The 17,894-nt window shown below is 41.7% G+C and overlaps 1 protein-coding gene across 3 annotated transcripts; it reads left to right on the top strand.

Moving 5' to 3' along the window:
* Positions 1 to 135: 135 nt before the first annotated feature.
* Positions 136 to 17,412, top strand: retreg1 (reticulophagy regulator 1). 3 transcript variants are annotated; one of them, XM_086072499.1, is made up of 9 exons: positions 136 to 456; positions 2,133 to 2,224; positions 2,298 to 2,328; positions 7,674 to 7,779; positions 7,869 to 7,953; positions 9,221 to 9,343; positions 9,447 to 9,517; positions 12,811 to 12,928; positions 14,077 to 17,412. In XM_086072499.1, the coding sequence occupies exons 1-9, from the start codon at positions 308 to 310 to the stop codon at positions 14,493 to 14,495; spliced, it is 1,194 nt and encodes a 397-aa protein (XP_085928625.1). In that variant the 5' UTR covers positions 136 to 307; the 3' UTR covers positions 14,496 to 17,412. The 3 variants fall into 3 exon arrangements, with proteins under 3 accessions (XP_085928625.1, XP_085928626.1, XP_085928627.1); XM_086072500.1 differs by lacking the exon at positions 136 to 456 and adding an exon at positions 1,303 to 1,991; XM_086072501.1 differs by lacking the exon at positions 136 to 456 and adding an exon at positions 1,306 to 2,055.
* Positions 17,413 to 17,894: the final 482 nt, after the last annotated feature.

Raw genomic sequence — 17,894 nt, 5'->3', positions numbered from 1 at the left:
ATACATAATTGAAAGGTTATTATGTTAAGGTATATTCCATCAATTTATTAAACTTGAAGGATTTTGATTGTATAAATATTGGGTTTGTATGATCCCTATGTCTATTTCCATGACTCAAAGAGCACGTTTCTGGAACAGTGTATGTACTGTACCTTAAAAGAGTAGAAACGTATAACTTCCGGCACAGAAAATGGAGGCTGTATTTTGAAAGGTCACCACCGGAAGTAAGAGTCGTAGTTTGCTTCGCCTAACTTGACGCGCACCTCGACTGAAGGAGTTCGGCTGCACAGCGGGCGACGGAGTTGTGATGCTTGCAAACCGGGAAGCAGGAAGCTCGGCCGGGGAGGGGACGACCCCCGACCGACCCGCTGGGGGTCTCCCGACCGGTCTGGTGGACTGGCAGCGGAGAACGTGTAGGACTTTTGCCTTGTTTGCTGCAGCCAACGCGGCGATCTGGTAAGTCGGCGGGCAGCATGACGCAGACATTCAACAACAGCAACAATTCTACACCGGCTTGTGGTCTGGTCTATAAAATATGATCATGTCATTTAAAAAGCTTTATTTATGTTGATGTTCTATGTTTTGTCATTCCATGCTTTCTCTTTCTGTGAACGTGTTTTCAGTGGACATACGTACAGTATGTATAAAATATGGGAAATGTGTACTGTAAATCTTTTATGAACATATGACCAAAATGAGGCGTAGCTTGCTAGGATTTGGTGAAGCCTGAGTGCGTCTCACGTTTGAAAAATACGAATTAATGAATTACAGTTCATCAGAATAACTCATTTAATACAAGTTCATGTCGGGGCACGAGTACTGCGGAGAGTAGATTAACATTTGATTAATTGCCAGCCAATGTCAAGGATTGGCACAGCTGGCATAGACAATTAGACATAAAACATTTAACTGGATTGTGGTTCAAAGAGGGACGACTAAAGGAGCATTTCAGATGAAAAATCAAAGCGACGGTGACGTTTGATCACTGGCTCAATTCTTGTATGGGGCGCTTGAGCGCGAGTTGTAGACGATAGCGGCTCTTCTCAACTCAGTTTTTCACAAGATGTCAAATAATAGCAATAATGAAACCATGACAAACAAACAAAAAAAGAAAAGTTTTTCTCCATTCCTACATACAATATTGTTGTGTGAAGCGCTTCTGGATGAAATAGATTCACCAAAGGACCACAGATGTGATCTTCTACCAATAATGTGTGTTGATGTTACCACTTCTAATGAAATAAAAGAAAGCGACTTAAGTGCATCAGCAGCTAAATGTTTTAAAATGTGCAACTTGTGGATCTGGAAAATGTGCAATATAGGGACTTCCGGTGACGTCACGACTGACACAACACGCTCAAGGGGGAGCTCCCGTCGAAAAGTTACAATTTACCTTGACAACTCATTTTACACTCGGTATTTATACCCAACCAGGCCGTTCTCGATGAGTTATACCGGCAAACAAAGTAATAGCTCGAACAGACGCGAAACTACGCGAGGCCGAAACGGAGAGAAGAAGGTCCGCTAGCCCAGCTAACCGGGCTAAAGCTAACAGTAGCTCGCCAGAGAGGCTGGAGCTCTCCGACATACTCGGTGAGCTGAAAAAAGACGTGAAAACCAGGACAGCCAAACAAAAGTATCGTTGGAGAGGATGGAAAGGTCGATAGAGGACTTAAAAGACCAAATGACGAAGCACGAAGGAAGGCTGTGTGAGGCCGAGGGTGGGGAATTAATTGAAGCGGCTGAGGAAAAGGGGGGATGAGACGCGAGAAAGCTCTCCGGTACCTGTGGCGACGTGACTCGGACCTCACGGCAAGATGTGAAGACCTTCAAAACGGGCTCAGGCGTAAACCAATGTGAGGATTTACCAAGTGCCGGTGGGCAATGAAAGCCGGGAAATGGTCCTTTTTTTGTGAACGACTTGATTCACGGGACTCTATAGCAACAAGTGGGAGCCGAATTGATCATCGAGAGAGAGCACACAGAGCAAGGTGGCTGTGGCAGATGAATGGCATTTCCATTCAACAAAATGGGGAAAGATGACTTGAGATTTGAGTTAAGTGCGTTCGCAGAACGGATTGCGCTCATATCTCAAGGCACCCAGTGTACTCACGCAAATATGCTTCGTGCAGGTTTTTGGCCCACAGCCGCTTGCGAGCGTACTGCCTGATCGGCATCCTGCTACTTCTGAAGGTTTTCACGACGGCCGTCAAGGGTGTCAAAGGTCACAAAACACGCACCTTCACTTGACGTTCAGTCGAGTCAGACGATGAATTGCTGCTTTGTGTTGTTTGCAGGAGATGGCGTGCTGCGCAGCCTGTCGGCAAGGTAAGAAAAGCGTCGCAACACATTTGATGCTTTTGTTTCTCAATTGAAAACGACAATTTTTGTCAAAAGGATGAAGAATTGCAAAACATGCCCTTTGTCACACTTGATTTTGGAGGGCGGATCTGTCTCATGCAAATACAGTGGTGCCCTGAGATACAAGTGTAATTTGTAAAGTCAAAATATTTGTTTGTTAAAGTATCTTTCACCATTGTAACAAATAGAAATGCCATGAATCTGTTCCAGCCTCCCAAATTAGTCCAACAAAAATCTTTTCTAATGTTTTTTTAATAAGAGGCCTAATATTGCACTTTATTAAAAAACAAACATAATTAAAGCGCATGTAAAGAAATTAAAAATAATAATTTGTGCCACATTTGTCATTTGAATGGACATTGTGCCGTTTCTCTCAAGGCAGCTGTCTCTATCTATCTATCTATCTATCCAGCCATCCATCCAATGAAAAAGTATGGGACCTAAAAGTTAACCTTGGGGGACGCCACATTTCACGACAAGTAATCGATTATCAAATTAATCGTCAACTATTGTAATAATCCTTTGGAGACATTTTTTTAATTTAAAAATTGTTCAAATCCTCTGATTTCAGCATATCAGCAGTAATTGATCAATCAGTTATTTCTGTAGTCCTTCATGAAAGAAGACTGATTATCTTCTATGTTTACAGTTTTTATCTATAGGTTTGGCACATTTCTTGAAACTGAGAGATGACATTTTCAAAACTGCAAGCTCGTTTGGCCAAACAGACTTACATTTGTGCACAACCTATCAGTGTATTAGCAAAAGCACGTATCTATCCCAAAAATAATCACACAAGTTCCTTTCCCGGTACTGTCACAACTGCAAAGATCCTTATCAATTGCTTTGGCTCCTCTGCATTCATTTAGTGCTTTTGCCAAAAGTAACTTGCATGATTTTGCGCAACACCTTGGATCATCTGCAAAAGCTCATATCTCTTCCAAAACAGCTTACATATGTGTCAAAATCACATTTCAATGTCACTATAAGTAGTCAGTGCCCCCAAAATGCATCGTCCCTTTGGCATTCTCTGAGCACTGCAAGTCAAAATCATTAGATGCTTTGTCACAACAGCAGAAGTGCCGCTAACAAAATACAATTATATATAAAACTGAGGGGGGAAAAGGATTTGACAAGAGCAGTTTTCAAAGTTTGCGGTTTGACATACTCCACTCACAGTCAAGGAAATTGCAACACTTTTTATTGACACGAAGTTACGTACACATTAGAATGCAACAAAAGAAAGTGTAAGCCCAAATCTGTATATTCATGAAGAACTAATAACTAAAATTACACCTAGCGCACAGCGTAAATAAAGAACCAACTACTGTAACACTTTCACTACACAGTAAATTCTGTCAAGTAAATTTGACTCTATTTAGAGCGGGACCAAATAGACCAATTTTTAGAGTAATATTTACACTCGGAAGAGTGTAAAATAAAGAAGTGAAAAATAAAGAAGTAAAAGTCACTCAAGGGTTGAGGAACAAATTCACGACCTTCAGCTTGGGAGACAGCCAATCGGCGTCCTGAGCAACAGAGCTCCTGCTGTGTGTTGTTACTGTAGTAAGTATATCGCTCGTGTCAGCTGGAACCTTCATAACTCCGAGACCAAAAACATCTTGGAGCTAAGCAAACAGTAGAAGTGGCGTAGCTCGGGTGGTACTGCAACCGTTTTTTGTTGTCAATTCTTTATTTTACTCTCTTCCAAGTGTAAATATGACTCCAAAACGGCGTCTATTTGGTCCCACTCAAAATAGAGTCAAACATACAGACATATTATGACTTACACACTGAAATCCTGCTGACATGTTTTGGAGAGGACAGCCATTAGACTGAAAAACAACTAATGCAGTTCGATCAGCAAGATCTATCCATTTGGAAAATGTGCTAAATGTGGACACACTGTGCTAACTGTAGGCTAAATGTCCACAACACATTAACACAGATCCACTGAGGCAATTGAGACATGTACGAAGACGTTGGCAATTTGATGAAAGCAATGAGAAATGCCGTTCAGTTGAGACCCGATTGTAAGGTCGTTTAGGGATTTGTCCATTTGGAAAATGTCATCTCAGTTTCAAGAAATGTGCCAAACCTCTGGAAACTGAAACACTGTAATTAAAATAAGACATTTGCAAACATCTGTTTTTACTTGAAAACAATGACCATACTTACAGGTAACATAGTACAACATCGCCCCCCCCCCCCCTTTTTTTTTTTTTTTAATAATTACTATACAAATACGAAGTACAAAATAAACAAATCACTGGTTAATAAACCGTCCTCAGGCAAAATGCTTTTGTAGTACACTTGAATGCAAAATCGAAATGAATCTGATTAGTGGATTAATCAATTGAATAATCGATAGATTTATCGATTCTAAAAATACTCAATAGTGACGGTCCTCGTGGCTCGTCGCTCCTATTGCTTGTCATGTTGTTGGTGTTTGTCAGCTGTGTCTGTCCGTCCAGCGTCATGCAAAGATTTGTGGGAGATTACAGCCGCCGACAGCTGACGCCTTTGCACACACACTTACGCAAATGTCACCTACTTAATTGTGTGTGTGTGTGTGTGTGTGTGTGTGTGTGTGTGTGTGTGTGTGTGTGTGTGTGTGTGTGTGTGTGTGTGTGTGTGTGTGTGTGTGTGTGTGTGTGTGTGTGTGTGTGTCGCACTAGCACAAGTGTACAAACATCATGTGGCCCTCTTGTAGCTGTCAATCATGGCCTGTTGCTGAGGCAACATGTAAAAGCCCCCGTGTGTAGTAACGGAGCATACAAACATCACGTGACGGTGGAGCGTGCGGCGCGCGGTGCGGCGCGGCGGTCTTCGAGGAACGAGCGTTCCCACAAGAAAGCCTCAAGTGTCCCAACACTTGTGAAACCCGAACAGCGAGTGTGCCCGTCCGCGTGTGCGTGACTCAGCTGTTTCCTCACATCGGCAACGTCTTTGGCACGGCCGGGTGGCGGAACCAATCAGGTGGCCGGCCGGGAGGGGGCGTGCTCCTCATCGAGCGCTCTGATTGGATGAGAGGCAGCGACTGTGAAGCACGTCAACAAACAAACACATGATTTCATCTCATGTCAACATGATAGTGATAGTTTCAGCTTTGAAAATACCAAAAATCATCTACATGATAATAATCAGGTAGCAGTCAGTCCAGAGCAAATTAATTTGGGTGTGGGAAAGTTGGTTTGGGAGTTTGTGCGTCTACATTCACTCTTAAAGGCAAAATAACCCCCCCCCCCCCCCCCCAAATAAATCTTGACAACAATATGTTCTACAGAGGTGGCAAATCCAGGTTCCAAAAGTAAGTAAGCTCCCTAGCTAGCTCCCCGGGTGCTTGTTTACCTGCTAGGCAGCTAGCCAGTCTGCCACAGTTTGGCTTTATCCCAGGTGCTAGTTAGCTAACTCCCTAGCTAGCTCCTTGTTTACCTGCTAGGGAGCTAGATAGCTAGCACGAGGGGCTAAAGCCAAACTGTGGCAGGGTATTTACTAGGGTTGTGAATTGCCTAGTACCTGGCGATTCAATTCGTGTCACGATTCGATTCGATACCGATTAATCCCGATAAGAATCTAAAAATTAATTATTGCGATCCCCCACTCAAATTTAGAAAATACTAATCAGTAAACTTGTCCATGTGCACTGTAAGATTTGTATGAAAATGTATTTATCTGAAAATTCAGACTTATAACTGAGCCACTGCATTTAACAAACAGGTTGCAGTTTGTTTCATGTTTGAACAGCACTGAAATCAAATATTAAGGCTTAATGTTCCATCAATTTAACATTCTTTCATGCTTAATGTCTGAATCCTAACCCTAAGTAAGACGTTTTGTTGAATATTCCCATAAAAAAAAAATTAATGTTTAAAAATCGATTCGGCCGCATATCGAATCGATTCGAGAATTGCGCACTGTAACATCGCGATATATTGCCGAATTGATTTCTTCTAACACCCCTAGTATTTACTTTCTGGACTTGGATTTGCCACCCCTGATTTTCTATGCAGCCCCACTAGTGTAAATCTTGTATTTTGGGGTAATATTGCGTTAGAGGAACATGAGTTGAATTGTGAAATAATGTGTGTATGTGTGTGCCTGAGAGTGTGTTTGTATGCATTTGTGTGTGTGAATGAATGTGTGAGTATTTTGTTTGTTAAGAGTGTGTGTGTGTGTGTGTTCACGTGTGTGTCCAAATGTGTGTGTGCCGTCCTGCTGTCGGCCTTCGTCACCGAGTAGCGTGACTGTTGTTATTTTTAGCGCGCCGGCCTTCAAAAAGGCGAGCCGAACTTGATTTAGCGTAAACACGCGTCGTGCCGCAGCTGGGATTCGAACACGCGCACTCCCAACGAGGGCTCGGACCTACGGAATTTTCTGTTTGTTTGCTTTGGATTTATTATTGCCAGGGTGCGACCTCGAGACGTGGAGCAGGACTGAGGTACGAGTTCAGAACCCGGACACTTAGTAAAATATTGTCAAGATATCGTATCGTGAGTCACATGTATGTTTTTTATTTATTTATTTTTATTATTATTATTTTTTTTTACTCAGTGTATCGCACAATCGTTGGCAAAATTCACTCGGATGATATTGTAGTGTGAGTCAAGATACTGTAAATGGTGTCATACATTTTTTGTATTATTTATTTCTGACCGGTATCGGTGTGGTAGGCAAACTCAATTGTATTGAGTGGTAAGTTGACGTAGACGTTTGTCGTACTTGGCAATCACTGTGATATGATTTGATATTGGTGCCAAAATATCGTCACAATATCATGTCGTGAGTTACACCGATGTTTTTTTGGGGGGGGGGGGGCAACGTATTGCGCAATCGCTGTATCCTGATATAATGTATTATTAGCTAAATTTATGGAGCAGTAACATATTGTGAGTTGCTGTTTTGTATTGTACATTGTTTACACAGTACATCAATTATTTATTTATTAATTTATCGCTGTATTATATCGGTATTCTTAGCAAAATGTGGTCCTCTTCAAATGGCAAAATGGCCGCCCCCCCCTCAGATAGGAAAAAAAACGGCTGCTTAACACATATTCCACAAATGTAATATTCATCAGGATGTCACGTTTAGACTAGTGAGCTCACGTTTAACATATTATTGTCAAGAAATGTTTAAAGTTGACTTCCACTTTAAACATGGTCTGGCCGCCATGTGCTTGGCGAGTATGGGAGGATTGATGCTGCTGTCGTAATACAGCGCAGCAACAAAAGCCAGATGACGTCAAGGCAACGCGCGTGGAACCTTTTCAACACAAGACTGTGACGACTGTGACGTCGGCTGTCTTTCAGCTGGGAGATGATGGACCCGGACTCGGGCTCAGAACTGCACCTGAGCGGCGCTCTGCGGCTGTTCCTGCAGGAGACGTCGGCCTTCAGGCAGCAGAACCCCGGCAAGGTGAGGCCGTTTCCCCTCTCCATCTTCATCGTGATGATGAGGAGGAGGGGTTGATGACTTTCCTGTGTGGTCTTCTTCTCCTCCTTCAGTTCTGTTTGCTGGTGTGCAGCTTTTGCACTTTCTTTGCTGTTCTCGGACGTTACATTCCAGGGATAGTCATCTCCTATTTTGTTGGTGAGTGCCCCCCTCTCCCCACCCAAAAAATAGCGCTTTGTAAGATTGTGCTTAATATTTCTAAGAGCGGTCAAACGATTCCGTTTATTTAAACAGATTACAATTCTGATTAATCACGATTAATCGCTTAATTAAAAAGGCTTTTAATCAACATGTTTTACCTGTCAAATTTGAAGGGCACCTGTTATGTGTTAATTCTTTCGACATTTAATGTTATGAGGACGTCGTCAACATTTTTTGATCCACTGCGCACACTCATCCTTTTTCTAATCAGTTAATTCCTTAAATAATTTAAAATGGAGAAAAAAAAGCAATTTTTCCCAGTTCGTACATCCTGACTTCATGCTGCTGTTCTTGGTGTGGCCACCGGGGGCAGTGTATTGTTGTCATACAGACAAAAGTCACCACTACTCTGTGACTCAATAAACTGCATGAATTCATTCTAACCTAAGATGAATTTTCACAATGACAGTTCTGATCTAAGACATTTCTAGTCAATGATCATTCTTATTGATGACCATTCTAATCAATAATTATTCCGATTGATGACATTCTAATCACTTTCAGAATGGCAATTCTTGTCAATTACAGTTCCGAGTCAAGTACAGATCTGGGACAATTCAATTTATGGCGATTCTGATTTATGACCATTCTGATCTACGACAATTTAAATCTATTACAATTCTAATCTATGACCATTATAATCTTTGGCAGTTATGATTTATGATCATTCTGATCTACAACAATTCAAATCTATTACAATTATAACCCATGGCAATTATCTGTGACAATTCTAATCTATGGCAATTCTGATTTATTACCATTCTGATCTATGACAATTCAAATTTGTTTCAATTGTAATATATGACAATTACGACCTTTGGCAGTTATGATGTATGACCATTCTGCTCTACGACAATTCTGCTCTATTACAATTCTAATCTATAACAATTATAATCTATGCCCATTATGATTTATGATCATTATGATTTACAATTAAAATCTATTACAATTAAAATCCATTACAATTCTAATCTATGACAATTCAAATCTATTTCACTTATAATCCATGACAATTATCTGTGACAATTCTGATGTATGACCATTCTGGTGTATTATAATTCAAATCTATGACAATTATAATTTATGACAATTATGATCTGTGACAATTATGGCAATTCGGATTTATGTCTGATCTATGACAAATGCAAATCTATAACAATTGTAATCTCTGACCATTCTGATCTCTGACAATTCCTTTTTTCAGTGCTGTCTGTGTTTCTGTGGCCTGTGTTGTCGTCTGCGGAGGCGTCCTTGAGGTTGAAGCCGTTTCTGCAAAAACTGGACTTTGGCGTGGCGGCGTTGGTGCAGAAGATAAAAGAGGATCACGGTGATTACATCACATTGAAAACAAATTGCAAGCATGCTAGTTTGTTAGCTTGTGGTCTAGTAGATGATGGACTGAACTGTTGTGGTCTCGTGCGGTCCTGCAGAGAGAAGAATCCTGAAGGCCCGGCTTGAGAAGGAATCCGTGGAGTCGGACCTCTCGTCCATGTTTCCTAAGGTGGGCACATGACACATGTAGTTAGTATAGCGTAACATGCATAGTGCATTAATTGGTGAAACATAATCAATCAATAATCAAAGGTTTTTGCGTCGTGATTTAATGCTTCAATTCAATTCCTTGGGCTGCTCCTTCTGGTGAGTCACCTCTATTCTCAGTGACTCAGTCAGGTCAAATAATATTAGCAGTTTTTCCCAGAGACGAAACCTTATACACCACAACTGTTGAAGCAAATCGTTAGCCCCGTCTATGCCATTTTCCATTTTGTGTTGGCATTAAGCTCGTGGATGCATTCCTCCTCTAAGCTCACCAATGATGTGACATTGTGATTTCCTAGGAACGAAAGAAATCCATTTAGATATTCTATAGAAGTTTTGCATATTGATATTGGTTTGCTACCTTGTTAAATCATTGTTGATAAGTACGATAAATTGACATGATCATTATCTTCATATTGTTGAATATCATTAAATATGAATAAGCAAATGCGTTATTTGCAGTATGTGTGAGTGCATGAAAAGATGCGAAAAAATCGATTGCAATATATCGCGATGTTACAGTATGCAATCCATCCATCATCATCTACCACTTATCCGGGGTCGGGTCGCGTGGGCAGCAGCTTTAGCAGGGAAGCCCAAACTTCCCTCTCCCCAGCCACTTTAACCAGCCAAGGCGTTCCAAGGCCAGCTGAGAGACATAGTCTCTCGAGCGTGCCCTGGGTCGTTCTCGGGGCCTCCCGCCGGTGGGACATGCCCGGAACACCTCTCCAGGGAGGCGTCCAGGAGGCATCCGAACCAGATGCCCGAGTCTCAATGTGGAGGAGCAGCGGCTCGACTCTGAGTCCCACCCGGATGACCGAGCTTCTCACCCTATCTCTAAGGGAGAGCCTGGACACCCTGCGGAGGAAACTCATTTCGGCCGCTTGTATCCGGGATCTTGTTCTTTCGGTCACGACCCACAGCTAGTGACCATAGGTGAGGGCAGGAACGTAGATCGACCAGTAAATCGAGAGCTTTGCCTTTCGACTCGGCTCCTTCTTCACCACAACGGACCGATGCAGATTCCGCATCACTGCAGACGCTGCACTGATCCGCCTGTCGATCTCCCGCTCCAACCTACCCTCACTCGTGAACAAGACCCCAAGATACTTGAACTCCTCCAATTGGGGCAGGATCTCATCCCCGACCCGGAGAAGCAACGCCACCCTTTTCCGACTGAAGACCATGGTCTCGGATTTGGAGGTGCGGATCCTCATCCCAACCGCTTCACACTCGGCTGCGAACCGCTCCAGTGAGAGTTGAAGATCACGGCTTGAAGAAGCCAACAGCACCACATCATCTGCAAAAAGCAGAGATGCAATGCTGAGGCTACCAAACCGGACCCCCTCAACGCCTCGGCTGTGCCTAGAAATTCTGTCTATAAAAGTAATGAACAAAATCGGTGACAAAGGGCAACCTTGGCGGAGTCCAACCCTCACTGGAAACAAATTCAACTTACTGCCGGCAATGCGGACCAAACTCTGACATCGGTCGTACAGGGACCGAACTGCCCGTATCACGGTGCTCGGTACCCCGTACTCCCGAAGCACCCCCCACAGGACTCCCCAAGGGACACGGTCAAACGCCTTCTCTAACTCTACAAAGCACATGTGGACTGCTTGGGCGAACTCCCATGCACCCTCGAGGATCCTGCCGAGGGTGTAGAGCTGGTCCACGGCCGGGATGAAAACCACACTGCTCCTCCTGAATCCGAGATTCGACTTTCCGATGGACCCTCCTCTCCAGCACCGTTGAATTGACCTTACCAGGGAGGCTGAGGAGTGTGATCCCTCTATAGTTGGAATGCCCCCTTCTTAAAAAGGGGGACCACCACCCCGTCTGCCAATCCAGAGGCACTGCCCCCGATGTCCACGCAACGTTGTAGAGGAGTGTCAACCACGACAGCCCCACAACATCCAGAGCCTTTAGGAACCCTGGGCGGATCTCATCCACCCCCGGGGCCCTGCCACCGGGGAGCTTTCCAACCCACCTCAGTGCCTTCGACCCCAGAGATAGGAAAGCCCACCTCAGAGTCCCCAGACCCTGCTTCCTCAAAGGAAGACGTGTCGGTGGAATTGAGGAGGTCTTCGAAGTATTCTCCCCACCGATTCACGACGTCCCGAGTCGGGGTCAGCAGCACCCCATCTCCACTATATACAGTGTTAATGGCGCACTGCTTTCCTCTCCTGAGACGCCGGATGGTGGACCAGAATTTCTTCGAAGCCGTCCGGATGTCGTTTTCCAATTCTCGTATTGATTCAATATGCGGCCGAATCGATGTTTAAACATCAATTTTGGATGGAAATAATCAACAAAACGTCTTACTTAGAGTTAGGGTTCACACTTTAAGCATGGAAGAATTTTATATTAATGGAACATTAAGCCTTAATATTTTATTTCAATGTTAAACATGAAACTGATTGCAACAGATAGTTTGTTAAATACAGTTATAAGCCTGAAGTTTCAGATAAATAAATACATTTTCATACAAATCTTACAGTTTACAAGTACAAGTTCACTGATTAGTATTTTCTAAATTTGAGTGGAGGGGAAAATCGCAACAATCAATTTATAGATTCTTATCGGGATTAATCGGTATCGAATCGTGACCTATGAATCGTGATACGAATTGAATCGCCAGGTACAAGGCAATTCACACCCCTAGTAAATACCCTGCCACAGTTTGGCTTTAGCCCCTCGTGCTAGCTATCTAGCTCCCTAGCAGGTAAACAAGGAGCTAGCTAGGGAGTTAGCTAACTAGCACCTGGGATGAAGCCAAATTGTGGCAGACTAGCTAGCTGCCTAGCAGGTAAACAAGCAACCGGGGAGCAAGCTAGGGAACTAGCTAGCTAGCACCTGGGGCTAAAGCCAAACTGTGGCAGGCTAGCTAGCTGCCTAGCAGGTAAACAAGCACCCGGGGAACTAGCTAGGGAGCACCTGGGGCTAAAGCCAAACTGTGGCAGGGTTTTTATTTTTGGAACCTGGATTTGCCACCTCTGTAGAACTGATTTTTTGGGGGGGTTTACTTTGCCTTTAAGAGTGTATGTAGACGCACACACAGAAACTCCCAAACCAACTTTCACACACCCAAATACACATTCAGTTTAATTTTTTTTCGCAATAATCGACTTATAGATTCGTATCGGGATTAATTGGTATCGAATCGAATCGTGACTTATGAATCGTGATACGGATTGAATCGCCAGGTACTAGGCAATTCACACCCCTTATTGCATTTTGTTTTGTGCTCGTCAGCTGGACTCGGCGGCATGTAAGGAGTTGTCGGTGTCGGACACGTCGGTCTCGGACGTGACGTGGACGGACAACTTGAACCTGTCGGAGGAGAACACGCCGCAGACGGAGAACTCAGAAGGTGATTTTTGAGATTGGCATCAGTGCTCCTCAAACTTTCAACACCAAGCTCCACCATCAAGCGTGACATTAATATTCATAGTATGTCTGATTTAACAACAAAATAAACAAGAGAGATTGTAAACATAAAAGTATGTTTAATATCATGGTAAGCTACTGTAACATTGTGCACAGTTTGAACAAAAATATAAGGGGGCAAAGGGGTGTAACTGTACTTAATGGAATCATTCATTAATCATAATTAAAATGTATTGCAAACCAAGTTAAATGAAACTTTTTCAATTTTTAAATACAATTTATAACAAAAAATGCCTACCTAAATTAAATGCAACAAATGGAGTCTTGATAATGTTAATGCTTGGTGGGAAAAAAGTGTCAAATGTGAATGTAAAATATATACGGATAAGTTCATTTTAATAAATAATTGCCCATTTAAATAGTATTATTTACAATGAATTTAATTAAATTTGATTAACCAATCACTTGATAAAAAGTAAATTGTTTATTTTTCTAATATATTTTATTATATCATTTAAAATAAACCAATTATCTAATTATTTGATAAGAAAAATGAAATAGAAATGAACACATTTTGGAGGAAAAGGGCTCAATAAATGTTTTTCAATGTAAATGATCCATAATAAAAATAGTCAAAATGCATACGTGAAAATTTGAAAATATTTAATTTAAATAATAAATACTATTTAGTTTTCATTTAAATCTTATTTATAATTAATTCCATGATTTTATTAAACATTTTTATTTGAAATTGTAAACTTTAAAAATAAGATATATTGTTTTTCATAATAATTTAATATTAACTAATTTTTATGAAAAATTGTTGAATGCAGCAAACATTCCAGTACTCTTAATAATAAAATATACTTAATTTTAATAATAATCATCATAAAAAAAAAACATATTTAAATCTTATTTATAAGTTACTAATTAACATATAACAAATTAAGTCATTGCTTACATATTTAAAAATGTGAATAATATTAAAAAAAAATTTATAAATCTTCCAAGCCTCTGGTAATATAACTTCTTGATGAACCGGATGAAATCACGCGAATTAATGACATCAGCAAAAAATTTACCACGATGACCTCACACTTTGACATTTGACCTCCACCCTTAACCTCCCAGACCTGGACAGAGAATTGTTGTTCTCCGGGGGTCTCCACAACTTCCCCTCCGTGGACAACGGCGCCACCACCAACGGCGAGGACGACGATGAGGACGACTTCGACCTTTCTCGGCCAATTGGGCGCGAGCGTGCCGCCCCGCCCCCGGACGCTATCTTAGACCTGCTTCAGAACACCGTCAGCGCTGCCGTGGCTGCCGCCATCCAGGAGCGCGTGGAGACGGCCGTGGGCTTAAGATTTCCCAAGCCGGCTGAGGAGTCGGACAGCGAAGCCGACGACTTTGAGCTGCTGGATCAGGCGGAGTTGGATCAGCTGGGGGCGGAACTGGAACTCCTGGGAGGGGACGGAGTCGAGACTACCGGTGAAGAACATGGCAACAAATCCCCCGGGTTCTTCGCAAAACTTCTGAGACGTCAATGATTCGCTGGACGGCGGGGAGAGTCGTGACTTATGAGTTGAATTTGTTCCGTGACCTAGCTCGTAACTCACTTAGCTCGTACAGCGGTACCTTGACTTACAAGTTGCTACAACTTAAGAGTTTTTCGAGTTAGGAGCCATCGCTAATTTACAATGTCTGGCTGCAGTAATGTTAGTTGTTTTTCGCAGAGTATACCGGTAATTGCCTAAAGTTTTATAACACCACAACTATCAATGCAAATCATTAGCACGTCTTGCATGTTTTCTGTTATGTGTTAACATTAAGCCCGCAGGGGCATTGGCAACACTACCACAATTGATGCTAATCGTTAGCACGTCTAGTGTGTTTTCTATTATGTGTTAGCATTAAGCTAACAGGGGCAGTGGCAACACTACACAATTGATGCTAATCGTTAGCACGTCTATGGCGCTTTCTGTTAGCATTAAGCTAGCAGGGGCTATTCCAACACTGCACAACTGATGCTAATCGTTAGCACATGTACGGCTTTTTCCATTGTATGTTAGCGTTAAGCTACCAGGGCCATTTCTTAAGGACACTAGAGTTGTTTGAAATACACAACTTGGCCACCACTATTCTCAATGCAAATCATTAGCACGTCTAGTGTGTTTTCTATTTTGTGTTAGCATTCAGCTAACAGGAGCATTGGCAACACTACACAATTGATGATAATCGTTAGCACGTCTATGGCGTTTTTCGTTAGCACTAAAGGGATACTTGAATCATTGAGCCATTTTCAGCAGTAAAAAGTTAATATTTTGTCCAGAATTAATTCGATAACGTCATTATTTTTCTTGTACAATTAATACTTTAAAAAACTATTTTTTCCACTTGCTGTCGACTGAAGATGATATCACCTGTACTGAGAAAGTAGGTAACGACCAATCATGGCTCAGTTTGCTGAACAAACCCAAACAAATTGGTCGTTACCTACTTCCTCAGCACAGGCGATGTCGTCTTCAGTCGACAGCAAGCAGAAAAAATAGTTTTTGAAAGTATTAATTGTACAAGAAAAACAAAGACGTTATCAAATTCATTCTAGACAAAATATTAACTTTTTTTTTGCTGAAAATGGCTCAGTCAAGTATCCCTTTAAGCTAGCAGGGGCATTTCCAACACTGCACAATTGATGCTAATCGTTAGCACGTCTATGGCGTTTTCCGTTGTATGTTAGCGTTAAGCTACCAGGGTCATTTCTTAAGGACAGTAGAGTTGTTTGAAACACACAGCTTGTAATTTATTTTCTGTTTAGTTTGAGAGTCAAATTCAACCCCGAGTTGAGTTCGTTGCCAACAAAACAGCGCTCAGAAACAAAAAACCAACAGCTTGTAACTCCAAAAATGTTGCGTCACTCGTATCTCAAGGCACCACTTTAGGGTATCCGTTGTGCTTTGGGCTCACATTTGTTTTTGTACAGGTGTTTTGCCAGATGTCTTTTTTCGAACCGTGGTTCCTAAGAAAATGAGTGCTAACTGGAAGCTCGCTCGCAACACAAACCAAAAAAAAAACATTTGCAACTGGAAAAACTCATAAGTTGGAGCGTTCCAAGGTCAAGGTACCACTATATTGTTCTTTGGCCAAATAAAATCACCACCTAGAAGGATTTCACATACTCAGAACTCACCAAATTTGGCAGGTTTTTCCCCCAAATTGAGCGCCCCCGGTAATTTTTTGAAAATTCAGCCCCTGAAGCCTGTTTCACTTTGTGAGGTGAAATTTGGTAGACGTGGATATACAGAGTAAACCCACAAAAAAAAAAGAAAGCCTGAAGTAGCCAAGCTGGAAAATGCAAAGGAAGTCTATTTTCCATTTGCAGAGGTCGGCAAAATTGAGTTTCCGTCTTGGCGCCGAAGCTTGAAGCCTCTTGAATTTTTTTTTTTTAAATTCTGACCCAGAAGCCAGTTTGACTTTGGGACATGAAATTTGATAGTCATGTCTTCGTTGAGTAGGCCCGCCAAAAAGTAATGCCGGGGGGGGAGCGGCCATTTTAATGTTTTATTGACCTTTTCCAGGTGTCGCTAAATTGTTTAATGTCTTCAGGACTTTTGGGAAAACTCAGTTCCCAAGCCACTTTGATTTAACAATGTACAATTTGGTAGTCATGTCTATCATGAGTAGACCCACAAAAAAAAAAAGTCTCATTAAGCTGTACGGGAAAAGTCAGAGGAGGTCTACTACTGTTCCGCTTTGATCAGATTGTGACAATTTATCGTTGCTATGGTTACATTTGTTTGGATACATTTATTGGCCATTCACCACAAAATTAAAACATCAGACTCATGTTTAGAGTAAATGGAATGAATGTAAAAACAAGAAAAACAGTAAAAAATGATGCCAGTCAATTGTGATGTGACGATGTGTTGCTGCAAATTGCTTCAATCTGATTTGTATCCCCTTTATTTTATATGTTTCATCCTGCTGGTTGGATTTTTCTTTTCTTTTTTTTACTCTTTTATAACTTTTTTTTATTTGTTGTGATTGTTGTCTCATGCTTCAGTGAAATCCACAATTATAAACACTTCTTCAAATATGTACGCACCTTCAAGAACTGGAGGAAAAAATGCACCTTGTCCACGTTTTGTACTGAAATCACAATCAGTGAGTGATCATCATGTGCGTATGAGAATCATGTGGATTTGTATGACGGGATGACAAGTATTAGTTGTGTATGTTCAACAGCGCCTAAAAACCTGGAACTGTAACCCCAATGATTGTAGATCCAAAATGGTGAAGCTTTACTCAACACAATCTTCTTGATATATTCAATTTCAATTATGTGATCAAAGCATCACAAAGAATATCCTCAGTTGCCTTTTGCTTGTCTGACATTTCTTCTTTGACATGCATCAATGCATTTATGTAACTTGAATCCATGTTAATAAAATGTTAGCTAACTCGTTAGTTAGTGGTCCAGTTGTTTGGGGTAGAAAATTGAAAACAAATCCACCAAAAGTAGTGCGGACTTTGGGAACAATGGAGAGCGACCCAAGATAAGGGTGGGTTATGGCCATTGAGTGTTTTACAGATAAATAAGGAGTTACAGACCAGTGAATTTGTTGGGGTGCGTGAAAAAAAAAATTATGTAGTGGTATATTTGCCTGAATTGGATAGCTGTTGAGCAGAAATGTTGCCATTGACACGTCACTTGTGAATCCTCTCAGCCAGGGGCGTCACGAGGCTTCATATTGAAGTGAAGGAAATCAATTGATTTCTGATCATATCAGTAATAAGTCATGTTATTTTCCTCCATGCTGCTTGTAGTTGGCATATTTGGAACACTTGGCTGACAAGAGGCGCGCACAACTGCAAGCATGGTCGCAGTCGACGACGCAGTGAAAACATGGACTGGATTATTACCAATAAGGATGTTTTCGACATGATTA

Source organism: Leptonotus elevatus, chromosome 1 (genome assembly GCF_054856555.1).
Source record: "Leptonotus elevatus isolate MCC_2025b chromosome 1, RoL_Lele_1.0, whole genome shotgun sequence".
Lineage (NCBI taxonomy): Eukaryota > Metazoa > Chordata > Actinopteri > Syngnathiformes > Syngnathidae > Leptonotus > Leptonotus elevatus.
The sequence above is the reverse complement of the archived record's forward strand: the minus strand, read 5'-3'. Positions and strand labels throughout refer to the sequence as shown.

Excerpts from the sequence above, each read along its gene's own strand:
- retreg1 (XM_086072499.1), top strand. The coding sequence starts at position 308 with ATGCTTGCAAACCGGGAAGCAGGAAGCTCGGCCGGGGAGGGGACGACC. Across the intron at positions 7,954-9,220 it reads AGTCATCTCCTATTTTGTTG|TGCTGTCTGTGTTTCTGTGG; the intron begins GTGAGTGCCCCC and ends TCCTTTTTTCAG. Across the intron at positions 9,344-9,446 it reads GAAGATAAAAGAGGATCACG|AGAGAAGAATCCTGAAGGCC; the intron begins GTGATTACATCA and ends GCGGTCCTGCAG.